Source organism: Myotis yumanensis, unplaced genomic scaffold (assembly GCF_028538775.1).
Source record: "Myotis yumanensis isolate MYYU_CA2020_CCGP unplaced genomic scaffold, mMyoYum1.0.hap1 SCAF_4, whole genome shotgun sequence".
NCBI lineage: Eukaryota > Metazoa > Chordata > Mammalia > Chiroptera > Vespertilionidae > Myotis > Myotis yumanensis.
Window position 1 is genome coordinate 42521158 of NW_027223755.1, and position 27613 is coordinate 42548770.

Genomic DNA, 27613 nt, shown 5'->3' on the forward strand with positions numbered 1-27613 from the left:
TGGCTAGTGCAAGAAAGTGAATTAGCTTAAATTTTATTTGATGCCCCAGTCAGTTATTGAAATAGTTTTAAGCACGTATGGAAAAACTTGGGTATATGAATCTACTGTTTCAAGTGTAAATTTTATGAAATTCAAATCCAGACCAAGTATTTCCAACAAAAATTTTAGCATCCAAACTGATATGTGCTCTAAGCACAATAAAAATGGATTTCAAAGGCTGAATATAAAAAATATAAAATATCTCAATGACTTTTATATTAATCAAATGTTAAAAATATATTGGATAAACTATCAAAATATATTGATTTCACCTTTTAAAACTAAAAGCAAAGTTAATATTGCATTATTCACATTGTATTTCAAGTGGAAAATACTAGACTATTTTAGGTAGCCATTTCCTTACTGCTAGACGTACATGTTGTTCAATGTTTGCAATATTACAAATAAATGCCCCTGTATGTTTACTTGGGGACACATGCAAGAGATAGGCTAGAAGCTGAATTCCTGGTCACAGGGTATGCACAATAGAATATTTCCAAATTACTCTTCACAGCACATGCACCAATTTATACTCTTAATAGTCTTGTATTATTTCCTTCCAACACTTGGTAATGTCCAAGTAACATCTTTAATTTGTGCCAGGTTGATGGGCATGAAATGTTATTTCATTGTTGCTTTAATTGCATATCTCTTGATTACTAGTAAGGCTGAGGAGCTCTTCATGCATTTCTGGGCCATTTGAGCCCAATAGATTTCTACACTTATTTCTGAGCATGTTTAAAACCTTATTTTAGCTCCAAAGAGTGAAAACACCAGAATCCAAAATCCAGCACTCAATCCATATGCATGGGAACATCTCATATACACATTCTAAATACAGGTACAAACTTAATTAAGGTAAATAACCACTAAAGTATAGAAAGGCAGTTATTTTCCTAAATCTGATAACATTTAATGTTTAAAAATCAATATAGTACAGATACAGCACATATATTCTGCTCTTTTTCAAAGATAAATTACGGTTCTTTGGCAGTTTTTATTTTTATTTAACAAATTGTTTCTAACATTCCTCAAAATTTTTCCATTATGGAGGGGTGAGTGGAGGAGTGGTAAACACTTATCAGACTTTTAACTTACTCATTTAAAGTTTTCCTGGTTTAGCATCAAAAATAATTTAAACAAAACATACTTAATGTTCAACTAGAGGTCAAAAGTAACAAAACAGTTCTGTCAGATAGCTTAAACTCCTGGGTGTTTTTCATATAGTAAACACCACCACTCCATTCCCACTCTATTTCTCTATGCAATTTTCATTTCAACATCCCTCAGATTTGGTTTTCTCTGGTCACAGTTAATGATTCTATCTGGTTAACCTTTCTGAGTGGTCCTCAAGTAGTTTAGCTATAAGTCTAGCAATGAACAGCATCTGGATTTTTCTAGCTTTCATGTTATTTGTTCTATTGAAAAAGGACTATATTAAATATAACTGAATGTGATTTCTGTTTTCCCTTCTTGTTAGCTTTTCAGGTAACACAAATTATAGACACAATTCTTTGTAGGATGCTGTGTCCCAACTCGGGGTTTTGCAAATATAATTTCTGTAATGATAGAGAGTTTTTGCTCAAATGCATTAGATCTACTTCATAATAGTGGTGTTGATAATTCAGTCATGGTATCGTAGAAGCCCAAATAAATGTGTTTTCTGACTGTGAAGGTATTTAATTTTTTTAACTGAACAAAAATTTGATACAGGAATACAATAAGCTAGGTTTGGGACCTTTCCCTATTTAGCTTTTCTGAAAATGAATTATAGTGGAGTTAAGGGCAATTTGACTTCTGAGGTACCTGAAAGAGGTAATCACTATAGATAAAAGAACAACTAATAAGATGAATTACAGCAGTGTTTTTCAAACAGTGGGTCACAACTCAGAGGATTATGGTCAATTTAATAGCTAACAATGGGCATTTAGAAAGTGAACAAGAATGTAAAATAATCACAGTACATCACACTTGGTAAGGTTATATGTATTGTCCCATGAAACTTTTTTTAAACTTAAAATACATTTTATTATTAAGGTCTAGCACCTGGACAAAATTCAGATCTTGTGTGTTGAATAAGAAACTATATTTTATTCCCTTTTTTCCTGATCTAATCAGGTGCTTTTATAATTATTAAACTTTGGGTATACACATATAAAAAGTTACTCAAAGTTCATTGTTCATAAGCTCATGGATATTCAGGATCAAGGTAAGTGATGCTTTAACTGGTACTAGATGAAAAATATACTCCAGCATAGATGTTCCATGAAACTTTTGACTGCATATTCATATATGCTTGCCACAATGGAAGATGCATTTTTTACTGTGGGTCGTGGGCAAAACATTTAAAAATTTGGACATACAAAATGCTTTTATTCAATGCTCATAAAAACCCTGTGAAGCAGGTACCCATTTCATCAAACAAAAATATAGGTCCTGAGTGACATATCCTAAGTCACGCAGCTAGCAAATGATATGAATAAGCATATTTCAAATGGAAATGGCATTCAACCTCACTAGAAATAAAAACACTGCAAATTAAAACTGAGCAATCATTTTTTCATCTGTCAAAATAGGAGACCTTTTTTTAATGAAAAAAATCCAAAGTTAGTGAGAGTTTAAGGAAACCTGACACTTCCAAAAGCAGTTGGAAATATAAATTAGTAAAGTCTTTCTGGAAAACACTTTGATAATGAATATTAATCAAAAGCCTTTAAATTTTTGTGCATATTCTTTGACATAGTAATTCCATTCGAGGAGCTTACCTTAAGGATATAATCATGGGTATGCAGAGATTTAGCAACCAAAGACTGTGAATTAAAATGTCTAATAATGTAAGATCAAATAAATTATGGCATATCATATAATGGAATCCTACATAGTCATTAAAAAACAGAGTTGCAGAATATTCAGTATCATAAAATGTCCAATATAATAAACAAAAATCATTTACAAAACAGTGAATGCAATATAATTTGTTTTTTTAATGTATTTATATGCATATAAAAATATACTTGGAGGGGACATTTATATTCAGCCCTTGTCCTGCCTCCCCTTCTCTCAACACAGAAACCAGAGTGATCCTTCTAAAAACCCAAGTTAGCATTCAAATATTCAGGAATAAAAAGGTGGATGGTCAGGATACAGCAAATGTAGATGGCTACTGAAGTGGGCGAGATGATAGTGATACAGGAGAATTGTACTTTCTACTTCTTTATATGTCCGGAAAATTTCATATTATAGGGTTTAAAAGTAATAAAACCTAAATCAGGTGGGTCATTCCTCAAAACCCTCCAATGGCTTCCCGTCTCATAGTAAAAGCCACGGTCCTTAAAATTAAGTCCAAAGTCTTCTACCAGTGTTCCTCCACCCTGGCTGCATCAGAAACAACCAGCCTCTTTCCCTACCATCAGTGGTCTGGTGGGCAGCCAAGCTCCCAAGGTGATTCTCATGTGTAGCCAGGAGAAAATCACTATAGGATATGCTCCTGTTCCCTTTCCAGCCTCACCTGCCCCGTACTGTCTTTAGCTCCAGCCACACTACCACTCCTGGTGTTTTTCAAACATGCCAAGCTCCCCCCACCTCAGGGCTTTTTGCCTTAAGTAATTTTCCCCTCAGATCTGCCTAGTATCTTCCTTTGCCTCCTCCAGGTGTTTGTTCAAATGTTACCTTCTCAGTGACACCATTCCTGGCTGCTCTAAAATTTGCAGCCCTTCCCTCTCTTCTCTCAGGATTCTATTATTTCCCTTCTTTCACTCTTCCCCATGGCACTTATCATTAGCTGACACACCATGTATTTTATTTATTTTCCCTCTCCCTCACCTAACGTACTATCTCCTCAAGGGCAAGGATCTTGTCTTTTTATAATCATTTCTGTGTTCCCAGCAATGCAATGTCACTCCAATAAATTTTTTTTTTTTAAATTGAGACCTTCCTATTCTAAATGCATTCACTCTTTTCTACTACTGAGGTACTCTAGCAAAAGTATCAAAAGTATTTGTTTAAGGAAGCTGTTAACTATTCTAAATTCTCTAATACTAAAGCTTCCTCTCATGTTATTTCAATTCCCGAGAAGAAAGCCTTCAATGAATTAAGACTTAAAGTTCTCCTGTGAATCTTTAAACATATTGATAAAAGAAACTCCCCATATTATTCAGTATCTCGTATGACACTGTTAGGAAAAAACTGTCCGCTTGCAAGTACTATATCCAAACAAGACAACTCATCACACTTCTCCCTCACTTGCCTACCCATGTTGTTTTCGACTCCAGTAATGATCTCACTTCAGGTGCCTGCTACATCTATTCATCTGTTTCTTTACAACACTGTACTTTTAAATGTCCCGCTTTACCTTGTTCCTGATTTAACAAATTACTGGAAATTCTCTGTAGAAACTGAAAGATTACAGTTCCTAATATAATAAAAACTAAATAGCTTAAACACTACTTATTGAATTTAAAAATAGTACTAGTAACAGAAGAAAGTTGATTATTTTTAACCTTTTGCAGTTGGGATGATCTGGTTATCTCAACTGTTTCTCTTTTAAAAATTAAGCACAGCCCTAACCAGTTTGGCTCAGTGGATAGAGCATCGGCCTGTGGACTCAAGGGTCCTGGGTTCGATTCCGGTCAAGGGCATGTACCTTGGTTGCCGGCACATCCCCAGTGGGGAGTGTGCAGGAGGCAGCTGATCGATGTTTCTAACTCTCTATCCCTCTCCCTTCCTCTCTGTAAAAAATCAATAAAATATACTTTTAAAAAAATTAACAAGCACACAAATTAACAACTTTCATAATTTATGTCAAAGGAGGGAAGCCCCAGATTGGATAATTCAAACTGAGAAATTCAAATGTGCCACTCTTAAGTCTGAGAACAAAAGCCTACACTTACAAAACAGTATGTGGTCAATTCTTTGGTTATAATTAATATTTTTTGAGAGCTTACTAAATGGCCAGGCACTGTTATAAGCATTATGTTATATTATATTAATTAATCCTCTCAACCTTTGTGAGGGAGTTACTATTATCCCTCTTTTGGAGATGAGAACCCTGAGGCATAGAGAAGGTATATAATTTGCTTAAGGTGACACATGGTAGAGCCAGCATCCGAACACTGTCAGAGCCCATACCTTTATCCTATTCTGAATCCGTGAATGGGAAAATAATTATTTTGTCATATAAACCTGGTTCACTTCTGTAACCAAACTCTCACCTGGCCCTTGTCTGGAATTTTGTGGACAGACGTGGGATAATACAGCCACACAACTATGATTACTATGCATGTTAAGTACTGTTAAGAGTACTTAAGTATTTTCATAAAATGTATGTATGTACACCGGTACCACTTATTCTTTTACCTGTATTTTGAAAACAATTTATTCTATAACACTTCATTGAAATGATATTGTGGTTTAGGAAAATCCAAAAACTTATTTTTAGTTATGTCAATTTTGGTTATTGAGCTTTCCTTCTGTAAGGGAAGATAACTTTGATCTGTATTTTGATAGAATGACTCCACCACTATACAGAATAAGATAATAACAACAATAATAAAGTGTTAGCCTGTGTGAAAGCACAGGTCTTGGGGACTAGGAGTTATCAATCCCAAAGTATCTCGTATCTCATATTCATACACAGGCTACACTTAATTAACTATCTTAATGTCCTTGTCTACTAGTCCTATCATCTATGCCACTTCTGGGTCTGTTTCTATTGATGGATTTTTCTGCTCATTATGGGTTGTATTTTACTTCTCTGAATGTTAGATAAGCATATTAAGGGGAGACTTTAAGATATATAAAAGGCCTAAATCAATGTTCTAGAAATGAAAAATAAACTAGATGAAATTAACAGCAAATTAGACAATGCAGAAGAATAGAAAACTAGTTAACTTGAGTACATATAAACTACTCAAAATAAAGCAGAGAAAGAAACTTAAATAATAAAGAGTATCAATATGATTATTAAGGAACAACTTCAAGTAATCTATTACTAGTATACATGCAACTGAAGTCCTCAAAGATGGGAGGGATGAAAAATATTTGAAGAAATTATGGTTGAAATAATTCCCATATAAATAAAACCCAAAGAAATAATTCCCAAGAAGCTCAACAAATCCAAAGCTATAGCAATGGACATCATTATTCAATCGCTTTAAATCAATAATGAAGAGAAAATCCAAACACCCCCGTCAAAAGGCAGAGACTGTCAGATTGGCCTATACAGCAACACCCAACTATATGATGCTTGTAAGAGTCATTTAAAATATAAAGACACACATGGGTTAAGAGTAAGAAGCCAGAAAAGATATACCTTGCAAACACCAAGCATAAGGTCTATTCCTAACCCCCGACTGCAAGCTCCATGAGGTTAGGAGCTATATGCACTTTGTTCACCTTGTGTCTCCAAAACCCAACAAGGAGGTAGGCAGTATTTATTAAGTAACAAATGCCTTCAGAATTTGTGGAAACTTCTACCGCACATTACTAGTCCCGGGCTACAATATGTAACACATCAACAGCTGTTCTTGTTGCTGTTAACTGTACCCTACTTCCAAAAGCCTATTCTTTTCTTCCTACCGGTCTCCAGGGGTTAAGAAACCTGATGACCAATCTTGTTAGATCTCTGCCAAAAGAACAAGAACCCTTTTCTAAGTGAGGGTCTGGTTAGCATTCCTTGAGTAAAGTACATCTATTTGGCTGCTCCCTGAGAGTATGGAATATTTCTTAGGCTACCATGCTTCTTTGTCAGATCAGCTAGAAGACTCTTGCCATGAACTGGATACTAGAAAAATAGGGAAACAGAAAATGGATTTGTGGTTTGGGACTTTAAAAGTAAAGCAAGAGCCCTGGCTGGTTTGGCTCAGTGGATAGAGCATCAGCCTGAGGACTGAAGGGTCCCAGCTTCGATTCTAGTTGGGGGCACATGCCCAGGTTGCAGGCTCGATCCCCATTAGGGGACGTGCAGGAGACAGCCGATTGGTGGTTCTCTCTCATCACTGATGTTTCTTTCTTTCTCTCTCTCTCTTCTCTCTCTCTTCTCTCTCTCTCTCTCTCTCCCCCCCTCCTCTCTGAAATCAATAAAAATATAATTTTTTTAAAAAGTAAAACAAGAATAAGAATTCAGCCATTTGAACTGCTTATTCCCCCCACCTTCTCTCATCCACAAAATTTATCCATACATGTTTCTCCTCTCTACCCCATCCTCACTAATCAGTGGGACATGAAATATGAGGAGTTAAAGGACTGACTCCTGGTATTTCTGTTCCTTTCTCCCTACAAAGTTTGGAATATGCTTTCCCTAGTGAAAATGTGATACATGTTGTTTATATTTGTAAGTTACCATTAACACATTTTAACACTTCAACAGCTTCTATGCAAGGTACTAGCCTTCAGGGACTTAAAGAGATAATTACAAATTGTGAACAGTGTTGCCAAGGAAAATAAAGTGCTAGAGAAAGAGAGTGCACAATGGAAATGGAGGAAGAGGAACCTAATTTAGATTGGATGGTTAGCTGAAGAGTGGGAACCAGGGAGATAATAGAGTTTCAGGCTCAGACAACAACCAGCATGTATGCGGCAAAATGCATTTTCCAAAGGTGGCTGCAGCAATACCTGCTGTCCCTCTTCTAGAACCTTGCCATTCTCCTGTCAGGAGACAAAGTCGATGTCCAGTCCCCTAAAACTTGAAAGGACCTTCATGATTGCCTGGACCAAAATAATAAGGCAAAAGTGATGCTGTGTGATTTTTGAGACTAGGTTGTAACAGCCATTCATCTTCAGCTTGGTTCACTTGCTCACTCACTCTTAGAACCCAGCCACCATGCTGTGAGGAAAGCCAAGCAGCCTACGGAGAAGCACCAAGACCCCAGCCCCGGCTGACCTCTCTTGAGCCAACACTATCTTGCCAACCACGTGAATGACCCATTTAAAAGTAGTTCCTGCAGCTCCCAGTGAAGCCACCCCGGCCAATGCCATAGAAATGAGCCGCCCCCATCAAGCCCTGCCCAAGTTGCAAACTTGTGCGATAAATGATTACTGTTGCTTTAAACCACTAAAGTTTGGGTGGTTTGTTATGTAGCAAGAGATAATCAGAACAATGGGCAACGATCTTGAGGCTGGCAAGAACTTGGCAGTTCCAGAAACCGAAAAGTACAGTACGGCTGGAATACAGAGATAAAAAACAGACATCACCAACACCAGCACCGACAGCCAGCATTTGGTATTTATTATGTTATACAGGAATTGTTCTAAGGGATTTGTATGTATTATTTGATCATAACAATCCTATTGGTAGATACCCTTAAGACACTGATTTTAAATATAGGAAGACTGAGGCACAGAACAGTGAAACGACACTCAGGCAGTCTAGTGCAAGAGCCCATATACTACGAATAATGCCGTACTTCCTCGCAAAGAACAGAGTGGCACATAATGAGGTTTACAAAGGTAGATCAAGCCCAGGTTATGCAGATTTTTATAGACCATGGATGGAAGTTTAGGTATAGTTTATAAATAATGGGACACTACTGAAGCCTTTTAAGCAGGCTAGTTTGTGACTCAATTTATATTTAAAAGATCATTCTGGCTGCTTGCAAATAAAAATTAGAAGAAAGGCAATAACATTTGACAGCTAGGTATTCCTCAAGAATTAAATTAGGAATAACTAAAATATAATGGTTTCATTGAAGGAATATAATGGATGGATCAAGCTGATAACACTGAGCCAAGCCCCATGAACAAGTTTAACATACAAAAAGAGAAATGTGAGGACATTTTTATGTGCCTTCTAGTGTAATGCTATAGACAGGAAATATACCACCCACCATTCTTGGGGGAGGGAGGGAGAGATTCAAACCAGAGTGCAATCAAGCCTAGATCTAACTACCAGTTTACCATTTATCAAGAGTAAGAAAGATAGGATAAACTAAAGTTGCAAAACTTTGTCCAAAATAGTAACAATATGACTTCTCAGTAGGAATCAGAGGAATGTCCAAGTGCTTACACCAATCAATTCACTTCTGTGACATTCCCAGGTATAAGCGAAGAAAAATATATTAAAGAACCCCACTAGCCCGGCTGGCGTGGCTTAGCGGTTGAGCATTGACCTATGAACCACGAGGTCGCGGTTCGATTCCCGGTCAGGGCACATGCCCAGGTTGCAGGCTCAGCCCCCAGTGTGGGGCATGCAGGAAGCAGCTGATTAATGATTCTCTTTCGATGCAAATCAAAACAACAATGAGGTACCATCTCACACCTGTCAGAATGGCCATCATCAACAAATCAACAAACGACAAGTGCTGGAGAGGATGTGGAGAAAAAGGAACACTTGTGCACTGCTGGTGGGAATGCAGACTGGTGCAGCCACTATGGAAGGCAGTATGGAGGTTCCTCAAAAAATTGGAAATGGAACTCCCATTTGACCCTGTGATCCCACTTCTAGGAATATATCCCAAGAAACCAGAAACACCAATCAGAAAGGATATATGCACCCAGATGTTCATAGCAGCACAATTCACCATAGCTAAGATCTGGAAACAGCCTAAGTGCCCATCAGTAGATGAATGGATTAGAAAACTGTGGTACATCTACACGATGGAATACTATGCTGCTGTTAAAAAGAAGGAACTCCTACCATTTGCAACATCATGGATGGAACTGGAGAGCATTATGCTAAGTGAAACAAGCCAGTCAATGAAGGAAAAATACCACATGATCTCACTCATTCATGGATAATAAAGACCATTACAAACTTTTGAACAATAATAGATACAGAGGCAGAGCTGCCTCAAACTGATTGTCAAACTGCAGTGGGAAGGCCAGAGAGAGTTGGGGGGCAGGGGGGAGGGGAGTAAGAGATCAACCGAAGGACTTGTATGCATGCATATAAGCATAACTAATGGACATAAGACACTGGGGGGTAAGGGAGGGTAGGGGTTTGTCAAGGGCGGGGGGGAAAAAAGGACACTTATGTAATACCCTTTGTAATACTTTAAGCGAAAAATAAAAAAATAAAAAAAAAATTAAAAAAAAAAATGATTCTCTTTCATCATTGATGTTTCGATCTCTCTCTCTCCCTTTCCCTTCCTCTCTGAAATCAATAAAAATATATTTTTTAAAAAACTAAAAAAAAAAAACAAAACCCCACTACACTCTGGTTCCCCATGAGAGCATGTGTGTTTGTGCGGTATGAGCACAGGACATAAGCAGAGATGAGAAGATAAATATTAAATGTTGTCCCAGACCTCAGGAGAACTCTAAGACTTTCCACAGGACTAGGTTTTAGGATGTTTTCCACAGAAGAGATATCAAGTCTTTAAAAAAGTTGGTGATATTCTGGCAAACATAATACAAGGTTGGTTTCCCAAGATAACAATGTTCCCTACAGAAGGAAAAGTGCAATTGAGTGGGGAGTGGTATTTAAAATAACTGAATAGAACATTACCTCTTTCACGCTTTATTTTAGCAGAATGGAGACCGTGAAAACCCTTCTAACACACAGTTCTCTGCTTCTCAGGCATAGTAGTAACCTAGATTTAGATTGCTTCAACAATAAGAGCACTAAACTTGGGGCTTTCACCTCAGTTGGGCCCCCCAAGCTCCTGGTTGTTCATCGTCAGCAATCTCTCCCACTCTTCACCATTCTTCCCTATGCTCTGCCCAACCTTCATTCTCTATACTCTCAGCAGATGGCCTTGTCTTTTATCATTTTCTAGAATATATATGCTTCTTGGTTCACAGATGTGTCTCTCACACTTAGAACAGAGCTTGACACACAGTAGGTACTTAATAAATACTTGTTAAATAAATCAAGGAATGAATTGAGGAAATGAAGTCTCCTAGGCTTCTGCTCTTTAACCACAAACTTGAGACATGCCTCCTACTTAAGGTTAACTACTCCCCCTGTGCTCCAGATTGCATTCCCTCCCACCTCTTTCCTCAGTAATTATCCCTATTGCATTTTCTCCCATCTCTTTCCAAATAATTCTTCTTCTTCACTGTAATTTTAAATACCCCTAAGCTATGGAGTCCTTTCTCAGGACTGAAAAAGAATGCTCAATCCGATTTTGAAAACAAACCCAAAAGAACTCCCCAAACTCTAGAGTTTGTTGAAGCTACACTCTATTTCAAAGTCTTAAAGGAGAAGTCTACGCTTCAGGTCTCTGGTTCCTTCTCCTTCATCAGCACCATCACCCCATGGCCATTGGGCTTCCATCCTGGCTGATCAAACTTCTAAAGGTAAGGTTAAAGGACCACTATTTACCCAAATGAATAGGTATTTTTTGCTACATTTGATCCTGGCAACTCAATTTTTGAAACTCCCTTTCTTGACTGTTCTCTCACTGTTTTAGCCTGACAGCTCTCTTAGCTCCTTCCCTACCCCTTAAATGACTATTCCCCCAGAGAGATCTGCTCTGTTCTTTTCTATAAATACCCCAAATGAGCTCATCCACATTCACAGTTTCAGCCAATACTTATATATTCTAATGATTCCCAAAACTCTAGCCTCAGCCCAGTTTTCCTCCCCTGAATAACAGACATTCTCATGTGAATAGCCATACTTCAACTTTTATTCAATTTGTCATGTCATTCCACTGCAAACTTGCTTCTCTTCTCCTGATTGCCTATTTCAACTAATGGCTAACCAAGCCAATCTACTTACCCCTCTACAGCTATATAATTCACTGTCAACTCCTGTAGATAATATTTAGGGCTCTTTTAAATTCAGCCCCTTTTCTACTCTATCTTAATTCAAGCCATTATTCTTGACTAAATTGCTGCAATTAACCAATTACACAATTAAATTTTAGGGTCTCCAAGACCCCCACCAGTTTTACACACACAAACACCCCTCCCACAAGTCCAAAATTTCCTCCATTTTGCAGCCTCAGTAGTTAATTAAAACACAAGCAATGGTCCTAAAGTGGGGTACAGGAAGAAGATAGGTTTTTCCTCTTTCACATCTATTTTTATGTATATTTTATTACATATATATATATGTGGTAGGACATGTAACTTATAAATATACATATATGAAGGAGTTTGCTCAAAATCTTTCATTGATGTGGGTACCACATGAAAAATATGGGGAGCCCACTAACCTAGAGGGAAAGTACAATCCTTAATAGACACACAGTCATCCTATCTGGTCTGGGACTGACTTTCTTGTCAAATCTACTTGTATACTCTAAACAAGTTATGTCCAACTACCTTAACTTTCTAACTAGCAAACGTCACCTTTGAAGCTTTACCTATGACAGCCCTCTGCCTGAAATGCCCTAACAAGCCCTTCCCACATTTTCCCTCTCTCCACTGCCCTTGGCACCCCATCAATTCTTATTTGTTCTTTAAGGCTTAGAACAAACACTGGCTACATGAAGCTTTCTCTGATTTTCCCAGATGGAGGTGGGCACTTCCTTCTCTGTGCTTCCAAACACAATGTGCATCTCTATTACAGCGCTTAAATCACAGTAATGTAATTTCTTGTTTACATGGCTGTCTACTCATCTTTGTATTGGCAGTGCCTAGCATGACTCATGACACAAATTAAGTGCTTAATGTTTGTTGCAAGTGCTCAAGAGGCACAGTGTTAGGGGATAAACTATAGCAACACCTTAGTTACCAACACAGTTGAGAGAGTTAAATGCTCTGTTTTGCTGAGGTTTGGAATGATGATCAATTTTAACTTTTTAATTTTTAGATGTGCTTATATCATGCATTGAGTTTTCAGGTGTTGTAAGAGGGAGAGATTTTTTTTTAGAAAGCCAACACTTTATCATTCACTAAATTCTAATCAGTTAACTGTCAACAGTGCCAACACATTCTGAAAGATACCCTATATAAATTCAAATGCTAAGCCTCAGTGATTTTGGTCAAACATGGAAAATTAATTACACACATTTATCTTCCTTTTCTGAAATTCCACCAAAATGAAAGTGAAGAGGAAAAGAAGATATAAACTGATAACACCAAAAATACTAATGCACTAGTGTCACTTACAATTTTAATGCAGTTTTGAAAAAAGGAATAATACCTAGAAAAAAAGGGGGGGGGGTAGTATTTGCCTTGGCAAAACCAAGGAAAGTGTCAAGTACCTGCAAAGAGGGAATTATAAGTGAACAACTTGCTGGCCAGCATTTAAAGGCAAAGGGAAGGCAGGAGATGGTATGAGGTTTGGGGCTAAAATTGGAGAGTTGATTGAAAGTTTAAATAACAGAGCAGTGAGAATCCTCTTCCCCTCCTCACCCTTCATAGTGAAGCAGCTACCTTTTCCATCAGCAGAAGACAACAAGAGTGAGGCCTAAAATAGGAGCACTGAGAGAAAGGGTGCAAAACAAACCATGCCCCTCAAAAACCCTCCCCTTCATTGTTTTCACATTACAGCAGGTAATATATCCCCAGGTATATAATGAAGGAATATACTTACCTTGCTCTCAGAATGCCAAGAGGTGTGTATATATTGAAAGAGTTCTCTAGAGAAATTGAACAGTCTCAGAAAAAAGACAGAAAACTCAGAGAAAAGATCTCTACTTACTGACACCTGGGGACCACCCAAGGAAAAAAGTCAGTTCACCACCTAAATGATGCCTACTAGTGATAAGCCTCAATGAGTCACAAAAAGTCACAGCTTTTCAGTATCTCACTCTCGTACATAGCTGAGGATCACGAGACATTCCAGGAATGTTTCCAACATGAAAGAAGAAATTAAACAAACAAAAGAGGAACACAAAAGAAAGACAATGCAGGGAATAGAAAACCAAACCTCAAAAACACTATAAATGTCCTCCAATAAATGAGATATTGAGAGAGAGGACTTGGAAATTAAAAGTTACGTGAAAATTTAGAACACCATCGAAATATTAGAAAATGAAGTCAAGAAAATTTCCTTAGAAGGCAGGATAATAGAAAAAAAATGGTAGATGAGACAAAAAGGTCCACCATCCAACTAACAGTTGATAAAGTGAAGAGAGAAAATATATAATATTCGTTAAAAATAGAAGAAAAGCTCCCAAACTTTAAGGAGCTGACAAATTGAAAGGACCCAGCAGTGACCAAAAGAACAAATGATTTTAAAAAAAAGCAAAACATAAAACCAAATAAACCTGACACCATATCATCATAAAATTTTTGAACAGCAGAGAAAAAAAAGAAAATTCTAAAACCTTCCAAAGTGGGGGAAAGTCATACATGAAGGAACTGGAATCAGAAACAAGCAGCCTTCCACAGGAACCCTGGAACTAGAATACAATAGATCAGTATCTTCAAAATAGAGAAAATTATTTCCTGTCTAGAGATCTAGATTCAATTAAGAAAGGGTGGAGGGAGGGAACACACTTTCACATATACTATGCTTCAAAAAAGTTATCTCCTACCTAGTCATTTTCAGGGCACTATAGGAAAATAAGCTTCAGACAAACCAAAAAAAAAAAAAACAACAACAAAAACACAGTGTCCAGGAAACAGGAGAGACAATGTCCCTTCCCACAAAAAAAAATAAGGGAAGGTCTAGTATGAGGACTACACAGAATGCCGAAAGAGTAATCAATCCATATTGGAGCAGGAGTATAGAGAGCTATAGATTTTTAAAAGTTAAAAAAAAACAAAAAACAAAATGGAAATATTGGTATTCGCACATTTAGAAAATATCCATAGTTATTTGATATAATACAGAAGCTAGAATTATAAAATGGCCCCCAATTACCGCCACCTGTTGGACACTTTCTACACAGAACTCTCCCCTCGAGTGTTGAATGTTGTTGTAAGGGTTGAAAAAGATGGAATAACACAGGAGATTAGGTCACAAACATATTGACCTTCAGTTAATCAAAAGGGAGGTTACTGAATGGCTCATACTTCAGTATCTCACTCTTGTTGAGGATCAGCTCCTTCTTTAGAAGGTGGAGCACCGTGAGGGGCTCCTCCTTCTGGCCTTAAAGACACAGCCTCTGGATTTAAAGCTGCAAGGAACTAAATTCAGCCAACAATCACACGAGCTTTGAAGACACCGATCCACTAGAAGAGACTAGTCCTAGCTCTCCTACCTTGACTGCAGACTTGTGAAACCCTAAGCAAAAGATCCAGTTAAGGTACCCAGACTCCTAACTCACAGAAATGGGTGTTGTTTTAAGCCTCTAAAATTGTATTCATTTGTCATCCAACAATAGAGAACCAATACGATATATAGCATGTGAACAAACTAAGCAGAATGAATAACTTAGAAGGAAACCCTACTTCCTCCAAAAGCATAAAACTTCAGGAGTCAAAGCAGTATCAGACCATTTTTAAAAATAATACATTTAGAAATTCCAGAAAGCAGAAGTCACTCTGAATAAGAAATGAGTATAACTGGTAAGTACTGCTGAAAGTAATCAGGTTTAAAGAGATAAAGATCAGTTTCAAGTTGTCCTGGATCTTTTACCTTATAAAAAATAGATACGAGGCTCAAATCAGGGTTTTTCTCCTTGGCTCAAAATTCTAATTTTTGCACATTGCAAACAGGTGGAAAGCTTCAGGAATATTGAAGGTTTTCAACAAAGTTTCTCACTTGTGTAAGCTTCATTTATCAAATGCAATGACTCTTGGTCCTTGGACCAGCAGCATCAGCATTACTGGAACTTTGTTAAAACAACAAATTCGTGAGACCCCTTCCACTGAATGAAAAGCTCAGGGTAAAGCCCAGTAAACTGTGCTTTTAACAAGCCCTCTAGGTGATTGTGATTCAGGTTCAAAATTGTTCGGGTTCTTAATCTAATGTTAAGTTCTGCCACTATGCTGCTATGCTCTGGTCTCCCTGCCTTAGTCAAGAGTTTAAGAATTTCCAAACTTACTGCATCAGGTCTAGATTAGAATATCACAGTCACTAGCACATAGTAGGAGCTCAAAAAAAGTTTGCTAAATAATTAAGACATTAGGCTTCAGATGTGTTTCTTTCACCAGGTTTTTAGAACACATTGGATATAAATGCCTTTAGGCAGGTCACATTCTCTTCACTTTCCCACAGTCTGCACCAATCCCTATTGCCTTCTACTGATATGTTCACACATTTTTCTGCTCAGCCAATGACAGTGTCAGAGTTTAGGGCCTCTGGGGAATAGGATTCAGAAAAAAGAATAATTTTAAATCTGTATACAATATGGTCCAAACTTTTCTCATGAATTCTAGGGACTTAAGTAACTTACAGCTATCTCATGATGATACAGAAATTGTACAATATGCTACAACTGGTCCTTCCACTGTGGGTCTCTTGATCCAATGTTAAGTCCTAGGAAAAGTGTTACAAGAAAACATTTCAAGCTTCCTTTTTCTGGTCTGAAGTCTTCAGAGATGTAGGCCCTGCCTACTTAAGTATTCCATTGGCTCATGTGCCTAATAACTATAAGCGCAGTTAACAGAGCTCTAATGGAAATTACAATTTAATATCAACTTTAGAAACTCTATACCAAACACATGTAATAACTTCAAATCATTTATGAGAAAGACTTCAATGTACTCAAAACGTAATGCATTGAGCAGAGATTTAATTACACTGAAATCAGAATGCAGTTTCTTTCAGAACCATCTAAAAGGAAAAAAAGATATATGTAATTAATTCACCACTAAGATACTAAGATTGCACTAAATTAGAATGTTTTTAACTATGAGGGGTTAGAAGCCCTTCTCTATATGAATCTATATATGTGAGCATCCATTTCGGATCCCCTGATCTAACGGTAAGAGCCCTGAGGAGCGAGCATGTGCTCTGCCATTTCACAGTTGCAGAACCTCCCATAAATCAGTTTCCCTGTCTCCTTTCCATGAAAAGCGGAGATTAGTACTAATACTCTGAAAACTGACAGCAGAACTACTCCTTACACTTAAATAAGAAACCAATTTTGCTATCATTAGAGTAGCTATTTCTTTAGCCAGTTTTAAAAGAAAAATGAAATAAAATTTGAGATAAGCAAGCTAAAACTGATACAAACACATAAGTATCTATATACAGGAACAGTGACTGATCCTGATAACTTTGCACTGTAGATATTAGCATTTTTTAAATACCCCTCACCCTTAAAATCCAAGAAAAGTTCTAATACTTAATATAGTCATCATAGAAAAACAAAAAATTACAGACTCAAAAAGTAAAATTTCACACTCTTACCTCCCAGAAATAAATATGGTAGCACTTTATGAAATGTCCTTCAAATCTTTCTATGCATAGACAGAATGCATTTTACATAGTTGAGGTAGTAGAGAATATACAATTTTGCATTCTGGTTTCTAACTGACCATTGCACCATCTGTGAAAACATTCTTCAGGCTAGCTTTCTACCATATGAATAGCCTATAGTTTAGCTACCCATAGATCATATAGTAATTACTCAGAATATACTAATATACCACCTAACAAAACTAAATAGCAATGCTGTCATTAATGTATTATTTCCCGCTTAGAAACATAGGTAGAGCAATAAATATCAACTTAGCATTAATAAAATACATGAAACAATAAAAACAGACGACTATAATTCTATATATTATCAGTGGAATAAGGAAAAAAGGCAGTCTGCAAGATTTAGAACTATTTTTTTTTAACTCAGCAGAGCCTCAAGACAGATGAGTTTAAGGGTGACTTGGGAGTCTTCTCATTCAGCCGAATGTATAAAGATCCATGGCAATGCTGAGTAAATAAGAGCAGGTAGAATCCTCATTCTGTAAGCATCTTGGGAGCTGGCAGGTTGATTGAGCAAAGCACATGAATTTTAATGTTAAAAGTCATGTAACAGAAATTCAAAACAACAGAGTAGGACAGAAAATGGCAGTTTTACAAAAGAATAAGCAAAAAGAAAGCTCAAAAAGGCAAAGGAATAGGCTAAGCACACTAAAATGTTATAGTAGGTTCAAAATAATTGTCCTATATAAGTTTAGAAATGTACAGACTTACTTTCCATAAAGAAAGAATGACTGACAGAAATTTTCTAATGAGTACTTTGAGCTCTTTGATAGTCAAATCCACTTAAGATAATTTCCTAGAGACTGTTATTAAAAGCCTAATGGGGGGAAAACTGAAAGTAACTAGGGCAGAAAATTCTAACTCACAAAAAAAGCCTTATTAAGAATAACCCTCTTAAACTTACTTAAATGTAACAGAAGGGAGACAATAATTACTAAGTTTAAGATTGAGGTGTACATAAATGAAAAGGTGGAAGGATCCAACAATTTACCTAGAAAAATTATCAGAAAAATAGTTGGTACGACCTACTGTATATCCAGTTGCTAGGAATCAGGATTTTCTAGATACTAAAAATGGGGTCTAATTTCCCAGATCCCTTCAACCTACACTGCATGTGCGTGCTATACTATGAACTAAGTGTTTAGGAAATGTAATGTATAGTATCCATATAAACCTGTACCAGAGCTGTCTCTCTCAGTTCATTTCTATTAAGGCTCTTCCACTAAAAACAGGGACAAATGAGGAGCAAGCCCTTCTATGAGGTGAGCTGGGGTGGAGGTGTGGGGGTGAGAGGGGGAATTAAGGACATTGTTCTACAGCTCTCTAGACTCTGAGGCATGTGAACCCATGGATCCAGATGTGCCAATAGACATGACGTAACAAACATGACTTAAAATGACCTTATAAAGTAATGAAAGCTGCTTTGATATCTGTGGTTCCTCAGCACAGTGTTTTGTTTGTTTGAGTTTAATTTCTATCTAACTCTTGTTTGGTGATTTTACAAAAACTGCTCTGCCTTCAGGAACTGGTTGTCAATGCCTCTCAAAGATAACATGGAAATGTTTCATGTTTTATGAAAGAACGTTAAAAGAAAATGTCCATAAGCAAAGCTATTTTTTTAAAGCTAATGTTAGGTGTTAAGGTGATTTTTTAAAAAGAAAAAGTGCAAAGGTAAATTGTACTATGAAGAGAAAATATTGATTAGATTGCTAAGTTCTTTCCTTTTCTTTTCTTTTTTATTTCTTTTCTTTTTCCTTTTCTTTTCTACAAGAAAGAAAACACTAACTTCTTTGCCTTCCTCCAGTAGTCTACCTTAAAAGGGAAAAGTCTTTTTTGATTTCTAGGACTAAATCTCTCTCTCGCTTATTCCATGAACACAATCAACCTTATAAACTACAGGGTCACTTTACTGGGTAAGCCACAGATTTTAAGGCATTACAAAACAAACAAGAAATTGCTCATTTCATTCAAATAAACATATCCTAACTAGCTGAGAAATAAAGCTATTTAAAATGTCTCATATCAGTCATTTAAAAATTATATCAGGAAACATTAAATAGTTGTAATTCATTTTCCCTACTCTTCTGTCCAGTGACTTGGAATAATTCTAAATAACGAAAATAAGTATTTCAGCTAAACACCAGAGGTCTGGGGGAAAAAAATTCATGTGGCAGTAGGAAGGTTGGACCTTTTGAGATCTAACCACCTTTTTTCATCTGAGACATTCACTTAAAACTAATCTGAGTTTACAAACTATGTATAAAGATAGTTTCCTTTGTCAATCCCTTAACTGCCATGAATAACAACATTTCAGGTAATTAGCCTAAATCAACTTCTATGATTCTCTAATCCCCCAAAAATAAATCACACTAATCAGATTTATATTATGACTTCATTTCAAAATTATTGAATAAATTATAGTACTGAACCAAAATTGAGATTCCCCTAAACACACCCTTTATATATTTATATTTTGAAAGGATATTTTTGTATACACTTGTTTGCTCATGATAGGTCTGCAAGTTTGTTGTGAAAGTTTAATTTCTATTTGAGAAGCAGGAAATCAAAATAAAGAAAAAAATTACAAGTGAAAGGAAAAAAATAGGATCAATAGGATGTTTTTAAAAGAGATTAATGTCTACACAATATGACTAATCAAAATGACATAATATACCTTGCTTTCAAGAATTACACAATCACATCCTAATGTGCTTCTCATAATCACTATTTCATTCTTATAAAAAACTCAGGCCAGAGCCAAAAACATCATGTACTGTATCTATTGTCTCCCAAATGATCCCAGCTCTAATAGTATTTGCTCCTCCCAAAAGTTAATTTACACAGATTCTTAATGTAATCAACATTGATTAGTTTATACAGTCTTACTAATAGCTTTACACAAATACTCAAGTACCATAATCTTGATACTCCTCCTCTCATTCAATTTGTATCCTGCTGAATATGAAAAACTAACCAAAAAGTTTTTATTTTCATTTTAAAAACTCTAGAATCAAATCCAGTTTTTAAAAAAGACATCATAAAATATCTTTATAAATTTAAATGATAATATTCCTGCAACTTGGCATGATAACACAACTTGCTACCTCATATAGAGATCATATTACCTGTCAGTGGAGAGTGGATGGCCTACCCATCCCTTCACCACCAGATTTGGAAAAGAAAATTTCTCCCTCTCCTTCAATTTCTTTTGGAGGGGATGGTGGGAAGGAGGGCTCAGACGAATACTGCTAATCCCAACATTGAAGCAAACAGAAGCTGGGAAGTAAGGAGAAAATTACAGGAGCAAAGTCAGGTAGGCAGAAGTTTGAGGGTGGGAGTGGGCTTACATTTTTTCCACTACCTGTAAGTGGGTAAGTGCATTGTAGCCAGCAAAAAAGCCCTGAGCGTCCTTTGCTATTATCCCTGCCTATATCACCAGGACAAGAAAAAAGAGGGTGAACTCACAAGGACAAAAGGAAATAAAAGCAAGAAGAAGCAGTTTAAAAGTCCTCACTATATAAAACAATAGGTCATAGACACAAATAGGCTGCAGATTTGGGGAAAAGGACATTTGCAAAGAGCAAAGGTCACCTTGTCCACATATGTTACCTCAAAAAAAAACTTAAAAACAAAAAAAGAGTTATTTCAAAATTTCATTGAGTGGGGTGGACTCAATTATTCACTAACATATTCAAAAATAAACCTATTCTCATGAAAGTTCTCATCACACAAAAAACTTTGTCACTGTGTAAGGTGATGAATGTTAATTAGACTTACTATGGTAATTACTTCACAATATATACATGTGTCAAATCATTAATGTTGTGTACCTTAAGGTAATATAATGCTATATCAATCATATTTCAATAAAATGGGGGGCCTAGTCTCAAAATATGCAAACTCTTCTACTCTTCTTATGGTTGATATCTTCCTGATATATGATGATAGATATAAAATTATAATGCTATTAGAGGCCCGGTGCACGACATTCATGCACGGGGGGACAGGGTCCCTCAGCCCAGCCTGTGCCTTCTTGCAGTCCAGAACATGAGGAGCAGGCCTAAGCCGGCAGGCAGACATCCCCTCAAGGTGTCCTGAGCGCTGCGGCGGAGGCAGGAGAGGCTCCCGCCACCGCCACTGTGCTCACCAGCAGTGAGCACAGCTTCTGGCTGACGGTCTCCCCCTGTAGGAGTGCACTGACCACCAGGGGGCAGCTACTGTGTTGAGCGTCTGCCCCTGGGGGTCAGTGCTCATCATAGCAACTCGCTGTTCCACAGTTCAGTTGATTTGCATATTATGGTTTTATTATATAGGATGTTAGTCACAGGACAAATAACATTTCAGCTTACAAGGCAAATATTACTGGCTTCTCCAAGTACCCTTTATTTACTTGCTTGGTAGAATTTTTTAAATATCCTCACTCTTACTTTCCATGTGTTTGTATGCGAGCTAGAAAGTCCCTTTTAAAGGACTTGCAAGTCCTTTAAAGTCCCAAATTCACTGTCTCATAGCTCATCTGAGTAAGCAGCTCTGCTAGGAACATACCATGCCATGTCCTACATTTTTACCTCTGAACAATAAATGCCCTAATCCTAAAAACGTACTGTTCAACCACACACAACTCATCACCATCCTTCCTTCCCTCTACCATGGAATTTTCCAGGGCCTGCCCAGCTATCCACTTCCCCTTCCTAGCCAGGGTTCATTGCTCTGGCTTGGTCTTTCCCCAGGACACAACATATAAAACCAAATTCTAAATGGTTTTTAAAACTTTTCTCACCTTATTTCCCTGACCCTTCATGGAACTACTCTAAAACTCTTTAGCGGAGTTCCCAACGTCAAGAGCAGTGTTTTCAAATTACCAGTTGCTACCATCAATTTATTGAGTCCCAAATGTCATTTTTTTTTCTTAAAAATAGAATAAAAAATACCAGAATGCATCACACAAAGTGTATTATTTCACAACATTTTATCATTTCTATATGTGTGCACTAGATTTTGAGATAAAACTGTGTATCTTACTATATTGGACCATTGCCCCCAAAAGCTTGAAAAATACCTGCTTTTGTTTGGTCTAGAAGGCCCTCTAACCTGGCCCCTGCATAAGGCTCTAGGTCTAGCTCTTGCTACACCCTAAAAAGCCAAGTTCATCATGCCAAACTTTTGTAGCACCGTGTCTTAGTGCTGTCAGTCACACTATTCCCTCTGCCTTGAATGCCCTCCCATTTGTCTATAAGGCCCCCTGTACTCATCTTTCATTATTTACTACATGTTACCTCTTCCACAAACACGTTATCTTTCCCTTGGCAGCTAATGACACATACACTTTGTACCTCTATGAGGAATTATAACCTATATTATAGCCTCTTAGACATTTCACTGTCCTTTTTAATTTTAGGCTTGACTGTCTTCCCAACTTCTAAACTATAGACTCCCTGAGGGAAGGAATACATTTTACTAGTCTCTGTATCAGCAGCACTGAGCCACTGTACATGCCATAGGATAGGAGTTCAAAATTGGCAAAATGAACAAATAAAAAATTAGGGACTTGCATCTAACTTCTCCGATGTTAGAAATGACTGCCTTTGCAACAACGCATGTTCATATTGCAGTGCTGGATCAAGATTTCCTCATTTTTGCTACAATAGCTCCCAAAGAGCAGCACCCAGTAGCCTAAGGCAGAAAGAGGAGGTGTCAGCTTCCTCGCTCAGCAAAGGAACTCAGTTCAGGTTGCAATGCAGCAGCACCCACTTCCATGCTTCAGGAGGTTATCTAGGGAAAGGCGGACAAGAGGGTTTCCAGAGGTTCTCACAGGCAGGTGAGATAAATCAGAAACAGCATTATCAGACCTCCTTAGCAGGGAGAATCACGTTTTATAAATAACACTTAGTGGAGGGTGGGAGAGGGAGAATTCTCTATTCCCATATTGATGGCACTAAATCGCCAATATGAGCTAAGCAAAACAAAAGGTAGCATGAAGTAACTCATTGAAGTTACTTGGTTTCTGTTACCTACTGTAATAGTTCTGAAATAGCTACTGACTCACCACTCTCATTATGAGACTACTTGGAAAACCGGGGTCATACCTAACAGGGGCTCCTCACCCAGGCTTCGAAGCTTTTTGTAGGCTTTATCTTACATACATGAATGCTGTAATTCTGGGAGGTCTGGTACACCTATTTCACAAGCCACTACTTCAACTGTCTTCAGTGTAATTAAAAACAGTGCAGGCAGCATCCAAGATACTTTGACAGACTCTGCCAACTGTCAGTTTCAGCTGTTCTTTTCTGTTTCCACCATAGTTCATAAACTACTATTACATGAGCCATGTTTGTTTCTGCCTAAACTAATCATTTTCCTTAAAAATAATTCCTTTTGCTTAAAGTTTGCCCCAGACTTGCAATTTTATCCATAATTAAGGCAAAGATAAATTATTATTATAACCTAACAAAAATATATTCATAAAATGTGAAACCTCACCCATTATATTAAATTTTAGATATCTGTTAGAGAAAGGTAATTCAGGATTGCCTGGGTAAAACTTAAAGAACCATGTAAAGTTCTGTTTCCTTTTGCTTTAAATAGGTGCTGAAGACTGTGCTTATTCTACACTTATTAGGTATAAACACCCACCAAGTATAGGAGCTTCTACAAATGCCTTCTCTGTATGTTCTTCTACTTTCACTTACCCATCTTCTCTTGACAACTCTGCTTAAGTAAGTGTATTAGTAAGAAAGAGTAATAGACCCAAATATAGACTTTCAGAAAAATAATGATATAAATATTCCTTTTCATCTCCAGTCCACCTTTAAGATTTTATTAAGAAAAGGACAAACAAATAAGTTCATAAATAAATTTAATTACACTGAAGTATCTAACGTGTATGCTATGCGTGGGGGCTTATTTCCACATATTAAACCCTAGTCCCCTTAGTATTAAGTTCATACCAACCTTCCCTTGGTAAAATGAAGAGCACTGATGCAGATTAAATGACTTTCCCCCATGATGCTACTACTCACCATCTATTCTAGAGAGAATGCAGTCTTCAGCATGAAAAAATGCCACTTGATTATTTTTCCCTCTGACATGTTTTAAACAGAGAAGTGTAGAATATCAAGAGAAGCCATATTTCCAAGGTTTTAAGTAGTATTTTTCAGTATTTTCTCTTATTAAAATTGGTGCAATTCATCCAAAACATTTTTCAAATGTCATTATTTACATACTTAAAAATTGCTTAGAGAGAACAATCTCTCCATCTGAAAGATTTACTATAAGAAACCAACTAGTAATCATCAAAACAGAAAGGAAAAAAAATTCACTTTCATAGACTACACATTTTTTTAAAACTCATCGAAGTTCTTCATTTTACAGATTAGAAAACAGTTCATACAGGTTAAGTAATTTGCCTCAGATCACAAAGCACTAGAAATAGAATGAGGTATTTTAATTGCTCTAAATCATGCAAGTTAAATATGTTCTCATCCACTGTCATTTAAATTTTAAAATTATCACTCTTTCTCATTAATTCCTGAGGAAGGACTCCTACAATATATGTTCTACATTTTCAAACTTGTTCAAGTTAATACACTTCAAATTCTAACTCCAACAAAAAAGGTAGTATCTAAGAACTTTCCTCCAAAAGTTTCAAGAAAGTAAGTTTAGGTGTGCACATCCCTAAAATGTCGCAATGAATTTCAAAGTATATCCTTTTGATTGCTATCCCCTGAGTACATTTTAGATGTTTGTTCAACCACCACAAAAAAAAAAAAAAAGAGAGAGGGAGAAAATTCTAGAAGTTTCTCTTTGACAAACAGCATCAACAATCTGTGAATGAAATGCTTAGATCACTATTCCATTAATATTTAATGGATTTCTGGCTTAAATTAGGAAGTCACTAGCATTTTATCAATTTACTGCATGAAGAGTTAATAAAAGGTTGGAAAATGCACTCTTAGTTGACTTTGGATCTGAAAGAAGGTGATCTGACATTGTCAACACAAACTGAAGACTTGAGCTTAAAAGCAAACAACAGAAGAAATGAACAAGTTCCTTCAATAAAAAGCTCTTTTCTATTCAAGCTCTGATCTCTTACCAAGTGCATTGGCACCGTGGAGACCCCATCAGTAAGGCTTTCGGATTTTCATTTCAATGCTCCAATAAATCAATTCTGTACATTTTAACTTTGGGTACTCAAGGGCAAAGCAGAGGGCACAGTGTGGGTAACAATTTACATTGGATCATTTTCAAGGACTGTAGTCTAACCACTCATTACAATTGTTTCTTTGTGCAACTGATTATTCTCAAAGTACTGGGAGAATGCAGTACCGTACTTCTCTGAAAGATAACGGCAACAAAACCCAAGACATGATTTTGATTACAAACTGATGAGGCAGTTTGACCAGTAAAGTGCAGTGTATGTTGTCTTCTTAAATATTACTAACGTATGTTTCTTAATTATGACCTCAGGTGTCACTGTACAAAGAAACAAGAATATCTTGTTAAAAGGTTCACACACCTATATTTTTAAAGTATGGCCAGTTTAGCAAGGTGGCAAATTTGTTTGAAAACATGAAACACAGACAATCGCCACCATAGCTCAATCACACACACACACACACACACACACACACACACACACAGGTTCAAAGCTGTGTTAAACACAAAATCCTTACCCCATTTTGCCCAATGAAAACTTGCTCTGAAGTTTCTGCTCTTAGGCTACGGAATAACTTCCAGAGGAATTTCTCCGTCTGCTATTTCGCAGTTGCTTTTCCACCCCCCGAGGTCCTTTTCTGGAGGTATTTCAGTAATGCTGACAATTCAATTAGTTCCCTTGTATAAAATGATTTCTCTCTCAGAAATACCAAAACGTTCACACAGAGGTGGCATTTGCTTATTAGAGTTAAAATGCTGCGCGGAGGAGACAGCGGTCAACTCTATTCCACAAAATGAGTCTACGTGTTGGAAAACGCAGAATCCAGCTTCACAGAGTCCCAGGAAAAATGACTTGGGTGGTCATTTCGCTCAGGTCCTCCGCCACTCTCGGAGAGGCAGGTAACTCGGTCTTTTCGGTGCTACTAAGGCTGCGGGTTCAAATTTCTCCACCACCCCAGGTCCCGGGGGGTGGAGCGTGCAACCCAATGCGACGTGCACTTTAGAGAGAGCCCTACGAGAAAATAAAAAATCCTAAAAGCAGCAATGCCGCTGCTTCCCTGCACTCACATTAGAAAAAGGCTATATAGAAAAATCTCCTCGAGGTGCAAACCCGGCAGCTCGCGACGTGCACAACACTCCACATTGGAATCTGTCTTTTATATATATTTTTTCTCCCTCCTAAGACTCGGAGCCGAGAAGAGGCGGGGAGGAGGCAGAGAAGGCTGGGCAGGATCGATTCATTCTCCCGAGAATAAACGGAGCCATTTCCAGGCTGGCAGCAAGCTGGGGGCGCAGCGGGTGCCGGAGAGCAGGGGGAGGGGGCCGATCCCACCTCCCTCAGCCCCTTCCCGCCCCCCGCCGCCGAGCACAATGGAGCCCGGCTTCCGCCCGGCCCTTCATTCGCGGCTGCCCACTCTTCCCTCCTCGCCCGACCACAGCAGGTCCGCGGCTCCCGTCGGCGGAGAATGAATGAATCAGAGAGCCTAGCCCCACGCCGCCCGGGTACCCGGCCCCCAGCGCCGGGGCGGGCCGAGCGGTGGTGGACGGCGCTGAAGGGTCCACCGGCGCCCGCCCGAGCGCAGGCGGGCGGCTAATTCCGCGTCGGGGGGCGGGGAGCGGGACTCGAAGCCGCCGGAGAGCCGCGGCTCCAGCGCCCCCACCCCTGCTCCCAGCCTCTCACGCTCCGCTCCGCCGCCACGCGTCGCTCCGTCCGCGGCCCCGCCGCCTCCTCACACTCCCAGCACCGCCGGCCTCCAGCGCCCGCTCAGCAGGCAGCGCCGACCCGGGCGGCCCTGGAGCCGCCGCTGCCTCCGCCGCCTTCACCGGACGCTCGCCGAGTGGAGGGCGCCCCTTCCCAGGTCAGCGCCGCCGCGTGAGCCCAGCGCGGTGGCAGAGCTGGCTGCGGCGGGGGGAGCGGGCAGCTGGGCGGGGAGAACGGGGGCCAGAGCGGTCCCTCCCCCTGCTCGCGGGGGGAGGCAGGCGGCTGCCGCGGCGGACGCCGGGGTTGGGGCGCTGACACGTCCCGAGGGCCCGGCGGGGCCCTGCGTGCCGCGGGAGGAGGCTGCAGCCGCGAGGGCGGCGGGGAGGCTGGCGGCACCGGGCCAGCCCGCGTGGGGAGCTAGTCCGGTCAGCGAGTCCGTCAGTCCGTCCGTCCTTCCTTCCCCCCTCCCCTAGCGGCCGGCGGCTGGCGGGCCGTGCGCCCTGCTCCAGCGC

The 27613-nt window shown here is 38.6% G+C and overlaps 1 protein-coding gene across 1 annotated transcript in view; it reads right to left on the reverse strand.

Annotated features, from left to right (window-relative positions):
- The window catches only part of HOMER1 (homer scaffold protein 1), a 90761-nt gene extending 64010 nt beyond the window's left edge, over nt 1–26751 (reverse strand). The window contains exon 1 of the mRNA XM_070412242.1: nt 25918–26751. Coding sequence (XP_070268343.1) covers nt 25918–25922 — 5 coding nt within the window. The 5' untranslated portion in view covers nt 25923–26751. The remainder of the gene's footprint in view (nt 1–25917) is intronic.
- Nucleotides 26752–27613: the final 862 nt, after the last annotated feature.